General features: G+C 34.8%; 1 protein-coding gene across 1 annotated transcript in view; it reads right to left on the minus strand.

Moving 5' to 3' along the window:
* The window catches only part of erbb4 (erb-b2 receptor tyrosine kinase 4), a 367,864-nt gene that overhangs the window by 134,806 nt on the left and 217,532 nt on the right, over nucleotides 1-15,526 (minus strand). The window contains exon 3 of the mRNA XM_015379960.1: nucleotides 10,504-10,690. Within this exon, the coding sequence (XP_015235446.1) occupies nucleotides 10,504-10,690 (187 nt within the window). The remainder of the gene's footprint in view (nucleotides 1-10,503; nucleotides 10,691-15,526) is intronic.

The following is a 15,526-nucleotide window of genomic DNA, read 5'->3' on the forward strand; positions in this document are numbered from 1 at the left end:
TCAAAAGATTTTTGCATGTCACGTAAAGATCCTTTTTTTTTTCCATCATGCGGTGTCATATTGGCTTTAAGTCAGTTAATTCATTCATTGTATCAAGAAGTGGTGTTATATGACAATCAATTAAGAAGAAGTACTCTTGATGTCTGTTGCAATACTTCAGTTTAACATGTCCCTCCTCACTACCCACATTAGGGCCTCACAAATGTGACAGCATGAATCTTGTCCTTCAAAAAAGAACTCCCACATGCCCCCTTCCTGGAGCAGTGAAATATTGAGTGTGACACGGGAGTAATTGCATGGGAAGTAATCAATTAGACACACAATTGAAGGAGACCTGAGGTCTGTGGGCTGCCAGGCAAGAAGCTCAACTGAATGCTGGTGACATGCACCAAACCAATCTGACTTGCCTCCTCTGTCAGAATTGCTCTCTAATTTCTTAGTAGTTAGTTGATAAAAAAAAAAGATATAGGGGTCAGAGGGAGGCACCAATTGTATGCCCCCTCATTATGCAATCCCTAGTCTGGGGGAAACACACCAAGTTAAATCATAACTTTCACCTTGCAACCTGACAAGTACTTTCTATGACTCCTTATTGTACTGTTGCCACACAGTAGTAAACTAGAAAATTCACCATATGATACAACAATCGCAAAGGTACTTGAAGAGTGCGGAAACATTTACTATAAGGAAGGGTTTTGTATGGTAAAGAGCCATGCAAACATGACATTACTTGTGTATGGAAAAGCCAATGAATGACAACAATTAAGATATCTATCCAAAATATGGTGGAAAGAGAAAGGGATAAAGAGATGGAAAACAGACAAAAATAGAAGAGTTAAAGGGAGAGCAGATGGGCTATGAAGAAGTGGATAACGCCTTGGCATAAAACTCAGGCTTGTGTACATGGAAGCAATGAGAGAAGATCATTCAGCAGATGGGGCCTCAGATTGGATGCTTCATTTTAGACACACATGGTGCAGGCGTGGTGTAGTTCGAAGAAAAAAAAAAGAATCAACAACACTAAACAAATGTGAAAAAAAAATAGACGCAGCGCACCATTGGGAAATGGTGGCGTGGAATTAGCAATAAAATATGTAAAATCAGAAGGCTTGTCTGTGTTGCGCTCCTAATTGTGGCTGTTAATATTTTGCAAAGCTGAAATTACAATGTGAAAGCACAGGGGCTGTGCAAGGTTCTTATAAATACAGACAGAAGAGCTACACATGTATGCCTGAGCATAAAAGACAACAATGTGGATCAGCATGCATCAAAATAAAGATGAAAACTGTTTCAAATGTCAGCAGGAAGAACTGTTTAACCTCCGTCTCACTTACTCAGACAAAGGAGAGGTACAAGAAAAAATGTATGGTGCATTTTGTTCACATCAAATTATCACCACAGGCTTTAGTAATTTTTTATTGAGATTTTATGTGACAAGCAGTGACAGTGTAGTGAATAACTGGGAAGAGAGGTAAGAATATGCATGAATTTCAATCATTTTTTAAAGATGAAGATTTAAAACTTTAGAATATATGTTATCACCACTGTTCTTTCGATACCGACAAACAAAAAAGGGCATTAATCTTAGTATTATAACATTTTGTGGATTGCTAGATAAAATGTATAAATAAAATGGTTAATTAAACAAAACAAAAAAATACACAATAAATCAGGAATAAAGTTGCAAAGGCATTTTAAGTAGGTGTGATACATCTGTAAAACTTCCAGGATACAGCAACCGACTTAAAATGACAAATCAAGCAAGAAGAGCATTCAACATCTTTGAAGGAGCTGTACAAGCCCACAGCTCAGTTTGGATGATAAATCAGCAGAACACCCGTATGTCATCAATTGCATAAATCAGTCCTATATAGGACAATATCAAAGGGGAATTTGTGTTCAACAGAAGTCATTAGGAATACCAAAATAATCATATGGTCATGAAATCAAAAACTGGTGAGAAGAGTAGAGTAACTCCACACATCACCGTATCCACACCATTTGCTGTACTCAGTGAGACACTATAGTGGCATAATTATTCTGTTGGAGTGCTTTCCCCTGCAGGGAGAAGGTAGCTTGTCATTGAAAGAACCTGTAACTTAATGAAGTTACCTGTAACTTAAATTATTTAGGTATTAAATTCAGTTCAATTATCATAGAGATAAGTAAAAAGTTAAAGGACAGTGCCCCGCAGTGTTGGACTTTAAGATGCCTGGTTGAGTCAAAAACACATCTATCTTGTCTTAACTTTCTTGAATCCTTAAGTCAAAGTCCAGGTTAATAATACTAATAAGAAACTTATGGCAGCACTTTAAAAGTGCTGGTCAGAAATCCCATTACCAAATATGACCAGCAAAAAATAATTTCACAGGGGAAAAAAATTGGACTACAGATAAAAAAAAAAAAAAAAAAAGATTAATTCCACAAAAAGGGATAAACATAACTACCGAAAAAGGTGGTACCAATAGTTAAGAATCAGGGTTGCTGAATTAACATACATATCCCAGTTTTCTTTATTATTTGGTAAAAGTAAGAAATGCTTATACCTCTTTTTCCTCATAGTTATATGGTATTTTGGACTGTTACATAAAATTCCAACATAATTTGGGGAAATATATGATTGTGCTGTCCTGCAGTGGGTTGGCAACCTGTATAGGATGTACCCTGCCTTTTGTCCGTAGAATGCTGGAGATAGCAACTGGCCCCTGTGTGAGCCTGATGGATGGATGCATGGATGGATGGACAATTCTAACTTGAGAGGTCATAATCAGATTAAATACTTTTAAGAAGAAAAGTAAGATAAACCACTATAAAATACTTTTTTGTCAAAAGTTTCTTTGGGTTTGAGAAAGTAATGTCAAACAAACAGCTAAACTCCCCACACTTGAGAAGAGGGTATTTTATATTTATTATTCTATACACCCCTTTGCACACAAACACAATCCTTAAACTTTTCCAAGCTTTGCTGTGACTTATATTTCATATTCATGAGGATAACTTAGCTAAGCTTGATTGAAAGGTGCATCAGAGGGAGTCCTATCCCTGCTCAGCCAAAGACCTCCCTTCATCCCATTCTCCACTCCCCTTAAACCCAGAAAGTCCATTGACAGTGAGCAGAGTGCACCCGAAAAAAATCAATAAGTGGAATGCTACAATATTGTTCCGACAAATTGATTTCATCCAAAGGCAATTTCTACCCAAGTACAAATATAGGGTTGAACAGCTGAAGGGGCCTTTTTCAGTTTCTTCTCCCCGTTACCCTCTTATGGTCTTAATAAGTTTGATCTTCTTTTATATGTTGCTTATAGATGATGCTGATCATTTAACACTTCTCCTGGGAGCTATAGCTAGGGGAGCAATAGAGTAATGTGACCACGACATCAAAGGCCTTGTAATAATTGTAACGTCTAGCCCTCAGCTCACTAAAGCACTCAGAGGAAAGAAAAGGTCTGATGTACTACAATACACTTAGATTTATTTTATTAAGTAGTTAGTTAGTTACACATATTAAATAAGAAACCAACAACAATCTTGCACAAATGTTCTTTTTTTACTAAATTTTTTAATTATTCTTTTTTTACTATGGAGCTAGTGATATGTGTCATGTGCTTCACTAATTTAAACAGCTTTACCTTTTGAGCTCGCTTTTTGGAGATTTTGAAAATGTATATTTCCCTCAGGAGTATGTAGAACAACCTGAGAAAGCCTGAGGGTTTTGATGATGTTATTTATGATCCTGTTGTTTTTTTTACTCTCTAATGGAAAGGACAGAACAATGATTTCCTTTTTGGTAAATACCATGTCAGATGTTGGTGTTTCTTTAACTTCTTTCTTTGAAACTTTGAAATAATTAAATTTACACAGAAGAAAGATTTTTTGTTATTTGTAAGGCTGAAGAAATTCCTGAAATTACACACATTCAGCAGCACAAAGGTTCCTCAATCCATAGTGTTGAAGGTAAACTAGTGTGTGACAGTGGCAAAAACATAGATTCACTAGATTCAAACACTATAAGTGTGTGAGTTTGAGCTCAGTTGTAGCTTTTATTGCTGTGTTGTGGGTTTTGCTGTCATGTCATATTTTGGATTTTGTGTTCCTGAACTATGGCCCCATAGGGGCCATACCTTAAACCACAAAATAATGAAAAAACTCACCACAGGTGTATATTGACACTTCTTTAACAGATTATCAGATGGACTTGTGAAAGATTGCATTTTCATGAAAAAGACCCAAGGGTGAGGGGTGTTGATCAAACATAATTAGAGACACCTCTGGAGTAAAACCTTTCCTATTATGTTTATTAAAGAATTTCTAAATTTTGTATATCCAACTGTTAAATTTACACACTTTTTTTAATGCATCATTTACTTATGGTTTTGTACCTTTCAGGCAAAGTTTTCAGATACAAATTTATGACAAGGCCTTTGTGTTGTTTCCATTAATTATTTTGAGTTCATGTTCAGCAGAAAGGCTTTAAAATACTATCAAACTCACATTCTTGAAGGAATGTGGACATTTTAATATTAGGTTTAACAGGTATTAAGTATGTAAATTATGGACCTTCAAAGTAAAAGCAACAACTGCTTCATTAATTGAGAAACCTGGTCCTATATTCAATTTCACTTGGTAATAATAGTTTGAATGTATAGTCAACAGCTGCTCATGTTTTAAGCTGCAATGGCATGCTTGTGATGTTTGAATGTTAAATTTCGTGACATGAGTTGGACCAGGATTCAAAGACTTTAGATCTCCTTAGGATTTGGAAACCACTCTGATCAGCAAAGCCTGACATCAAAACACCCCATTTTAGCAATACTTGACCATAATGTTTGGGGAGGTAGAAAGGTTTAACCACATTTTATTGGGGTGTTATTCATCCAAATAAAGATAAAGAGAGATTGCACAGGCATGATATTGGGTCTTTATTCAAAAAAAGATTGCAAAACTGAAACTGTAATTCTGATATTACACATTTTCTAAGGTGCAGACTTACTGGACTTCTTTTGAATTCGCATTGTCACCATTTACTGTAATATTATGAGTCTTGGTCATGGTAATGAGGTTTAACAGAAATAAAAAAAAAACCTTCTCTCAAAACTTTTTTGCTTTTTTTGCTATTCACCATTTCTTGACTAAGACACAGATTGATGAAGTAGAGCAGTTGCAGACCAATGCTTTTGTACTTCCTCCGCTCTTAATGGCTTTAGGCCATGAATGGTAGATCAAACAACCTCTTCTCACAGAGTCCAGCCCTGACTCCCATAGCACTGGCTTCAACTTGGCACTCAAATGAAAATAGTTGGCTTTGCAATAAGATGCTGTTTTTGACAGACAAATGCTATTCACTAAGAATGGTTCAAAATGCAAGAAAAGTTACAGCATTGGACTGTGACACAGAAGCCAATACTGTTATTGCCCATAAAGAGTGATTCGACTGTAGTTTCCTTTGACTTTGGGAAGTCAAATAAAAAAAGATAACATGGACAACAATTTATTAGAAATATAGGACTTAAAATAGGAAGATGCATATATATATATATATATATATATATATATATATATATATATATATTCTTACACAACAGCTGTATGTGGCATAAATATGGATAACATTCTGATAAGAGAATAAAAAAAAACTGCATACTTAAATTATTAATGTTTAGATAACATAGTCAATGGTTTTTTATTGTTAATTTAAAACAACTTAGGGCTTTATCACTTTTACAGTTAAGGCACCTTGTTTGTCCCAGATTAGCAGAGCATACAAACCAAAAGCTTCTTCTCCATTTTTGTTTTAGTTGGTGGACATGTTTTAGAGGGTAGACTTGAGCCTGAAGGCCTGAGAGGTCTGGACAGTTGATACACTGATGACAGGTCTGTATATTATCTGACATAAAGGGAACCAGTTAATGGACCCTAAAACTAGAGTGATGTGCTTTATTTTCTTAATTTTAGTGAGGAAGTGAACAACTGTATTCTAAATCAGCTGCAGCTGTCTGATCAACTTTTTAGGCCGATTTGTGAGGACACCATTTTAGAATGGTAAAAACTAAAGACATTTAATAAATGACCTGACTGTTTAACTGACCCTTACAAAAGCTTTTCGATGACAGACCAAAACTATTAAATCCATCATAAAAAATGTCACAAGAATATTTCCAACCACATCAGCACATCCACTTGCCTGTAAGGTTTTTAAGACCCAACTGTCGAAGCCCGAAGTTTCCATCTCGTCTGTAATTCAGAAAGATTGCAAGTGAGTAGCGATCCTCATAAAGTTTGGTTCCTCGAATGATCCTCAAGTTCTCCAAAGGCAGGTAGTCGAACTGGTTTAGAGCCACCAGCACATAGCCCGTCACTTCTCGTATAGACTGCAAACAGAGTAACAAAAGCAGGTGTTAATGTTTGTTATGGCTCTTTGAGATAACATAGTACTAACAAAAGCAATAGAAGTAAAAAAAAAATTTTTGTTTTTTGGGTGTTTTCAAAAAATTTTAAGCCATTCGCAGTGCGTTTGTGTTCAGAGAATGTTGCAAAATGGAGGCCCACTGCTCCTCAAGGGGATGGGTTAAATACACCACCAATGTGAGATCAATAAAGTTCAATTATATTATAATGACAATAAAGAATGCATGGAAATGTATAGCTTCTGCGGAGTCAATTCATTAAAGTGGTTATAGAATAAAATACATTCGAAGAAAATCAAATACATTACTTCATTTCAGTTTATTTATATTGTGCAAATTCACAAAAAGTTTGTTCAGTCCAACAATATCGACAGATTTCACCCTGATTTACTGTGAATAAAAATTCCTGCACTTCAGATATTGAGTAGTCTTAAAAAAGGTTTATTCCCATACTAAAATAAAGAACAGCATAATGGTAAAGTCTGATTAACCTTATGACTTTTCATAACAAATAGACACATGAGACAACTGAAAAAGATAGGTGCAAACAATGAGGCAGTCATGAAAAGAAAAGGCCCATGTTAGATCACTCTTAGAGCAAGTATTCAAGGTCACTTTCTGCACAGAGAGCTGAACTACAACATCGAAGGCAGGAGATTTTGCTTCAGGGTTTGTGGCCTTGCTGTAGAACTTGGCTCAGGGTTCAGTGCTCATAGCTGGGGCTTGGCCTTGGGTGACTGAGCCACAAGGACAACCATTGCTTCACACTTTAAATGTCATTTAGGGAGGGTATAACGACTGTTGAGACATTGGCAAGGAGCCACATGTTCTGAGCTGCTGTAGCGTGAATCTAAGTGACAGCATGTGTATGTGTCCTTTTTCTCTCATCAACCCATCCATGGTGTCTGTCATTAGCAACCAAGCGGTCAAAGAAGTGTTGCCATGCTTGCCCAACATATTCTGTTAATAACTCTGTATGTGAAGTTCTGATACAACTCATGAAGAAAGCTCAAGTAATTCAGACAGAATGTCCTAATTGTTTATACATGGTGATTGACATCCGTCAAAAAGTGTCATCCTTAGACACAAGCAGAAAAAAACACAATCACATGTGAGCTTTAATTAGCTGCTCACTATATGTAAAATACATTTGTTAGTCCAGAAGGTGTTTTTTTTTTGCATCAAAGTTATATTTTGTTGTTTTAATTTATTGGTTTATAGAAGTGACTTATATAATTTAAAACAGATTAAATTAACAGTTTGTAATGTAGATACATTAGTCCAAAATAATCCAGTTCAAATTTCGATTGAAATTTCCTCTGTAACGTTTACCATGAGGCCAGCAGGCTGGTAATAAATATACACAGTAACCATATTAATTATTTAGAAATACAAACATAACAAACATTTATGCCCTAATTTTCAAAAACTTTGTGGTGCTTAAAACTCATGCAAACTTAATAGTATGTGTAAAACTGAATTGGTGCACATCTAATTGTTTTTCTAAAATAAGCCAGACAATAGACAAACACTTCTAACATGTTAGGCTTAAATTAATACGTGGAGCATTTACTGAAGACCAAAATGCCAAATATATAGAAGAAGGATGTAATTCCTTTCCACCCGTCAAGCCATTCATCAAACCTAAAACTGCTTTCTGGGGCAGATTTTACATGTATATTTTAGGTTTGAGGTTCAGGTGAAGACTCAATTACTGCTTCAGTTGAGGGAGGGGGTCGCTCCTTCACACCTCTTAGAAGAAGACCATTAAACACTGAACAATCAGTGCTTTTTGTCTTGGTTTTCTTTATATTATCACCAGGTTCTTTTGTCTACTGTCCAGACTGTAGGATTTTAATGTGCCATAACAGCTTTGCAACCCCCTTTCTGAAGTGTCATCCGTCACAAACGGACCAATGAGCAAACATTATGTGTAGGCGGTACTCCTGGGAGATGCATTGTTGCAGAGTGGCATTTAGATTTGGTTTTCATTTCAGATGAGGTTTGAAAATCCTATGATAAAAAAGTATATACAAAAAAAGGAAAAGGGTACCACTGATTGCTAACCTATTTCTATATTGATGGGGGTCAGAGGACCCAGTGGTGACAGTGTACAGAAGCCCTACTTCTGCCAGTGCCCCAAGGTGATCTGTGGCTACAATTTAGCTTGCCACCATCAGTGTCTTAGCGTAAATACATAAATGACTAAATGTTGAATAAAGTTCTTTGATCAAGTCTCTTGAGCTGAAAAACAGTTACATAACTTTTACTATTAATTTACCATATCAAAGGTTTATGCACTGACCTCCTACCTTTTAAGACTTGCCATGAACAGAGATGAGAAGAATAATGCTCTATAGAGTCTGATCAGATGAGAAACAGTTATCATCCTGGGTCAGGAAACAATGATATTTCCGAAAAATGTGTTCCCTCCTAAAATTCCCATTTTAAAAGTCTCTGGCAATTATTTGTTGAGTTGCTTTAAAAANGCTCATATGTGAGTCAAGGCAGGTGAGCAAATACTTTTGGCAATATAGTGTATATATATATTCTTACACATTCAGAATAAAGTATCATAACTTCGATCTTGTATTACTATTGTTGGTCTCTGTTGAACACCACTCTTAGTCTTGTGGTGAAAAAGCTCTTCATGTTGTTTGGGCAGGAAGCTAGTTTTATAATACCCTTACGGTGAGAGATTAGCCTAGCAGCATAAGATCTGTTGTTCTTAAAACAGCACAAAGAACCTCATACCTCCCTACTTAGAAAACCACCTTATAAGGCAACAGCATAGTGTATTCTTAAAGAGAAATGCAAGTTGTTCCTTACTTCCACTCACATATATCATTTATGTCACATCCCTGATAAAGCCAATAACAAAAATCAGATTCAGTAAACCCTTCTAGAAGAGAGAGTCATACAGCTTTTGACACAAAACCAGGATAATAACAAATGTGCTAGAACATGTAGACAGCACTGTAAAATATATACTACACAGTTGATAAGCGAAAAAAAGTAACTCGGGGGTAAGGAGTCATTTAACTCAAAATAAACAGCCTGGAATTAATTGCAAAATGAATATGTGTCAGCAGTTGGTGGTATTGAATTAAAAAGAAAAGTCCTACTGGTTAGGTTCACAAAGACACACATATGTGAATGCATTATTGTAGCATCTTGTTAATCATTTAATGCTTTCTTTCCATTATTTTGTATCGGTACTTGGTTATTGATGATTGTTTGGCTAGTTCAAAACAACACATCTGTTAATGGATATAATTTCTTAAAAATATATAAATTGACAATCTGTGATATGTCAATTTTAGAAATGTTAAATTTAATCTTAATTTTTTTATTAGATCTTTATTGTTCTGTACATATAAAGGTTTAAAGGGAACTACACTCAGATATCCCTTTTTTTAAGATGCAATAGTTGTGTTCTCCAACTATGCCAAGCTGCCATAAAACTCTAGTGGTACTGCTATGATCACTAACAACAGCTGTATGTGGCATAAATATGGATAACATTCTGATAAGAGAATAAAAAAAAACTGCATACTTAAATTATTAATGTTTAGATAACATAGTCAATGGTTTTTTATTGTTAATTTAAAACAACTTAGGGCTTTATCACTTTTACAGTTAAGGCACCTTGTTTGTCCCAGATTAGCAGAGCATACAAACCAAAAGCTTCTTCTCCATTTTTGTTTTAGTTGGTGGACATGTTTTAGAGGGTAGACTTGAGCCTGAAGGCCTGAGAGGTCTGGACAGTTGATACACTGATGACAGGTCTGTATATTATCTGACATAAAGGGAACCAGTTAATGGACCCTAAAACTAGAGTGATGTGCTTTATTTTCTTAATTTTAGTGAGGAAGTGAACAACTGTATTCTAAATCAGCTGCAGCTGTCTGATCAACTTTTTAGGCCGATTTGTGAGGACACCATTTTAGAATGGTAAAAACTAAAGACATTTAATAAATGACCTGACTGTTTAACTGACCCTTACAAAAGCTTTTCGATGACAGACCAAAACTATTAAATCCATCATAAAAAATGTCACAAGAATATTTCCAACCACATCAGCACATCCACTTGCCTGTAAGGTTTTTAAGACCCAACTGTCGAAGCCCGAAGTTTCCATCTCGTCTGTAATTCAGAAAGATTGCAAGTGAGTAGCGATCCTCATAAAGTTTGGTTCCTCGAATGATCCTCAAGTTCTCCAAAGGCAGGTAGTCGAACTGGTTTAGAGCCACCAGCACATAGCCCGTCACTTCTCGTATAGACTGCAAACAGAGTAACAAAAGCAGGTGTTAATGTTTGTTATGGCTCTTTGAGATAACATAGTACTAACAAAAGCAATAGAAGTAAAAAAAAAATTTTTGTTTTTTGGGTGTTTTCAAAAAATTTTAAGCCATTCGCAGTGCGTTTGTGTTCAGAGAATGTTGCAAAATGGAGGCCCACTGCTCCTCAAGGGGATGGGTTAAATACACCACCAATGTGAGATCAATAAAGTTCAATTATATTATAATGACAATAAAGAATGCATGGAAATGTATAGCTTCTGCGGAGTCAATTCATTAAAGTGGTTATAGAATAAAATACATTCGAAGAAAATCAAATACATTACTTCATTTCAGTTTATTTATATTGTGCAAATTCACAAAAAGTTTGTTCAGTCCAACAATATCGACAGATTTCACCCTAATTTACTGTGAATAAAAAATCCTGCACTTCAGATATTGAGTAGTCTTAAAAAAGGTTTATTCCCATACTAAAATAAAGAACAGCATAATGGTAAAGTCTGATTAACCTTATGACTTTTCATAACAAATAGACACATGAGACAACTGAAAAAGATAGGTGCAAACAATGAGGCAGTCATGAAAAGAAAAGGCCCATGTTAGATCACTCTTAGAGCAAGTATTCAAGGTCACTTTCTGCACAGAGAGCTGAACTACAACATCGAAGGCAGGAGATTTTGCTTCAGGGTTTGTGGCCTTGCTGTAGAACTTGGCTCAGGGTTCAGTGCTCATAGCTGGGGCTTGGCCTTGGGTGACTGAGCCACAAGGACAACCATTGCTTCACACTTTAAATGTCATTTAGGGAGGGTATAACGACTGTTGAGACATTGGCAAGGAGCCACATGTTCTGAGCTGCTGTAGCGTGAATCTAAGTGACAGCATGTGTATGTGTCCTTTTTCTCTCATCAACCCATCCATGGTGTCTGTCATTAGCAACCAAGCGGTCAAAGAAGTGTTGCCATGCTTGCCCAACATATTCTGTTAATAACTCTGTATGTGAAGTTCTGATACAACTCATGAAGAAAGCTCAAGTAATTCAGACAGAATGTCCTAATTGTTTATACATGGTGATTGACATCCGTCAAAAAGTGTCATCCTTAGACACAAGCAGAAAAAAACACAATCACATGTGAGCTTTAATTAGCTGCTCACTATATGTAAAATACATTTGTTAGTCCAGAAGGTGTTTTTTTTTTGCATCAAAGTTATATTTTGTTGTTTTAATTTATTGGTTTATAGAAGTGACTTATATAATTTAAAACAGATTAAATTAACAGTTTGTAATGTAGATACATTAGTCCAAAATAATCCAGTTCAAATTTCGATTGAAATTTCCTCTGTAACGTTTACCATGAGGCCAGCAGGCTGGTAATAAATATACACAGTAACCATATTAATTATTTAGAAATACAAACATAACAAACATTTATGCCCTAATTTTCAAAAACTTTGTGGTGCTTAAAACTCATGCAAACTTAATAGTATGTGTAAAACTGAATTGGTGCACATCTAATTGTTTTTCTAAAATAAGCCAGACAATAGACAAACACTTCTAACATGTTAGGCTTAAATTAATACGTGGAGCATTTACTGAAGACCAAAATGCCAAATATATAGAAGAAGGATGTAATTCCTTTCCACCCGTCAAGCCATTCATCAAACCTAAAACTGCTTTCTGGGGCAGATTTTACATGTATATTTTAGGTTTGAGGTTCAGGTGAAGACTCAATTACTGCTTCAGTTGAGGGAGGGGGTCGCTCCTTCACACCTCTTAGAAGAAGACCATTAAACACTGAACAATCAGTGCTTTTTGTCTTGGTTTTCTTTATATTATCACCAGGTTCTTTTGTCTACTGTCCAGACTGTAGGATTTTAATGTGCCATAACAGCTTTGCAACCCCCTTTCTGAAGTGTCATCCGTCACAAACGGACCAATGAGCAAACATTATGTGTAGGCGGTACTCCTGGGAGATGCATTGTTGCAGAGTGGCATTTAGATTTGGTTTTCATTTCAGATGAGGTTTGAAAATCCTATGATAAAAAAGTATATACAAAAAAAGGAAAAGGGTACCACTGATTGCTAACCTATTTCTATATTGATGGGGGTCAGAGGACCCAGTGGTGACAGTGTACAGAAGCCCTACTTCTGCCAGTGCCCCAAGGTGATCTGTGGCTACAATTTAGCTTGCCACCATCAGTGTCTTAGCGTAAATACATAAATGACTAAATGTTGAATAAAGTTCTTTGATCAAGTCTCTTGAGCTGAAAAACAGTTACATAACTTTTACTATTAATTTACCATATCAAAGGTTTATGCACTGACCTCCTACCTTTTAAGACTTGCCATGAACAGAGATGAGAAGAATAATGCTCTATAGAGTCTGATCAGATGAGAAACAGTTATCATCCTGGGTCAGGAAACAATGATATTTCCGAAAAATGTGTTCCCTCCTAAAATTCCCATTTTAAAAGTCTCTGGCAATTATTTGTTGAGTTGCTTTAAAAAAGTTTATATATAATATAATATATATATATATATATATATATATATATATATATATATATATATATATATATAATATAATATAATATATATATATATATATATATACTTACATACTTTACAGCCAGTTTAAAACTGTCAGTGTTTAAAAGCAGAGTTCAATTAAAATCTAATCTAGCATTTAGCTTTTTTTTATTATAAGCAAAAAAAATCACATTGACATGATTACTATGACATGACATGGCACTGACATGATATTGTAACTCATCTGTACAGTCACACACACCAAACTGGTGTTGATTGGTATACAATATTTTCAGTTTAGTACCTTTGAATAATTTTGTAATTGATTAATTATCACCATTTATTTTTATATTGTTTATAGTTTTCATTCATTTTTTATATTATTTTTTTTCTTTGTGTACATAGAAGTTTATTTTAGCTGAGTTTCACTAGTTTAGTCAAGATTTTTAGCTTGAAAAAATTGCTATTTGAAAAAATGCTATTTTCTGTCCTAAAGGGCACTAGGAGGCACTAGATAACATTATTGCCTTATTTGATTGCTTCAGTTCATCCAGCTGTAGCAAATCCCTCAATTTTTTTTCTTTTTCTTTTTGTATGATCGGATAGCTGGGAGGAAGAAACCTGGAGATTTTAAGGGTCTTAAAGAGCTTTAAAGAACTTTTCAACACTGGCCAGTACAGGGATAACAACTTTGGCAGATTGTCAGCTCTTAAAAAAAAAAAATGCCAATGGTCTGGTTGTTGATCTACAAAAAAAGTTTGTGCAATAAATCCAGATGCCTTCTTCAGGAAATTAGGGCATTATGCAGTTCTGGAGTGGATGAAGAGCTATTCAATTAGAAGGCAAATTAATATACATTGCTTGTGCTGTTTCCATTTGGTGAGTAATGGAACCAAAACTGTTTATTCTCAACCTTAATGACATATGTGAGGTTTTAAAAGTATTTTAGTTAGTCTTTTTTGCACAAAATAGAAATGCATCTGTATACAGTGTGAGAATATTGACAGCAGCTCTTTGATAATATCACACCACAGATGAATAAGCTACTAAAACTAATTTAACAAAAAAAGTCCTTGAACTTAATTATAAAGGAAATATGGACATGATAGTCGTGATAAGGTAAAAGTTAAAAAAGTAAATTCAATGAAATGAATTGACATGGTTAATACCTATGAAATCTACAGAAGAACTCACATTTCTTTAAACTAAACAATCTAGAATCTTCAAAACTCTCAGTGAAGGAAAATAGTTTTCTAATTATGAAGCATTAAATATTATCTACTTTTTACTGATAGTACTATACTTGAGCTACTGTTTAGAAATCTGAGGTAACAATATAGGTTGCAGACTTTCTTTAAAAAAAGAAAAAGTCTCCTATTAAGAAAAATTAATCTATTTAAATTCAGGTTCAGTTTGAATGATTACAAAATCAATTCAAACAAACAATAAAAGGCAAAAATAAACATATAATGTGGGTAGGGTGGAAGACAATGCGGGGCAAAAAAGTATCCCTTATTTAATTTTTTAAGGCAACCCTACACCTACAGGATATCTTTCAAACTGATTAGCAGAAAAGAGCAGTAAGGAAATTTCATAAGGCTGGTTAGCATGACCATACTACAGTAATCCATTGTTTATTTGTTCCTGCTTACTCCATTTCTCTGATCTGAAAAATTTAAAAACTCTAATATATCTTGTATATAGATCATGTATATATATATGTATATATTATTCTTCACAGAAGTCATGACAACAAAAGATTGTATATGCTTCTTTTAGCCTTATGTATTTCATATTTAACTGTCATTTTATTGTAACTAATCTTAACTAACTAATCTTATTTTATTGTAACTAATGTGTCAAGTGTGCTGGAGTTGCTGTCCTTCTAGTCAGAAAGAATGGACAAAAGTGGTAGTTTCTCATTGTGATTTAATCACTGGAGCTGCAAGCATTCTAATACTTCTATATTGCAGGTAATATTTTTTCTAAATGATACACGGCCCTCCTTGCTTGATAAATACGCTGAAATAAATTTATATGAAAACAAGAGAAAATGTCTCAGCTTCTAACTTATTGATATTAAAAAAAACTAAAACAGAATTATATATTGTTCTACATCATTACTGACAGACACAGTCACATGTCAGCATGTTTCTCAATTGCTTGTCACTTACTTAGTACACCTATAGATAGTACACCTATAGATGACAGACAGACAGACAGACAGACAGACAGACAGACAGAGAGAGAGATAGATAGATAGATAGATAGATAGATAGATAGATAGATAG

The sequence above is a fragment of the Cyprinodon variegatus genome, unplaced genomic scaffold (assembly GCF_000732505.1).
Source record: "Cyprinodon variegatus isolate N-32 unplaced genomic scaffold, C_variegatus-1.0 Scaffold204, whole genome shotgun sequence".
Lineage (NCBI taxonomy): Eukaryota > Metazoa > Chordata > Actinopteri > Cyprinodontiformes > Cyprinodontidae > Cyprinodon > Cyprinodon variegatus.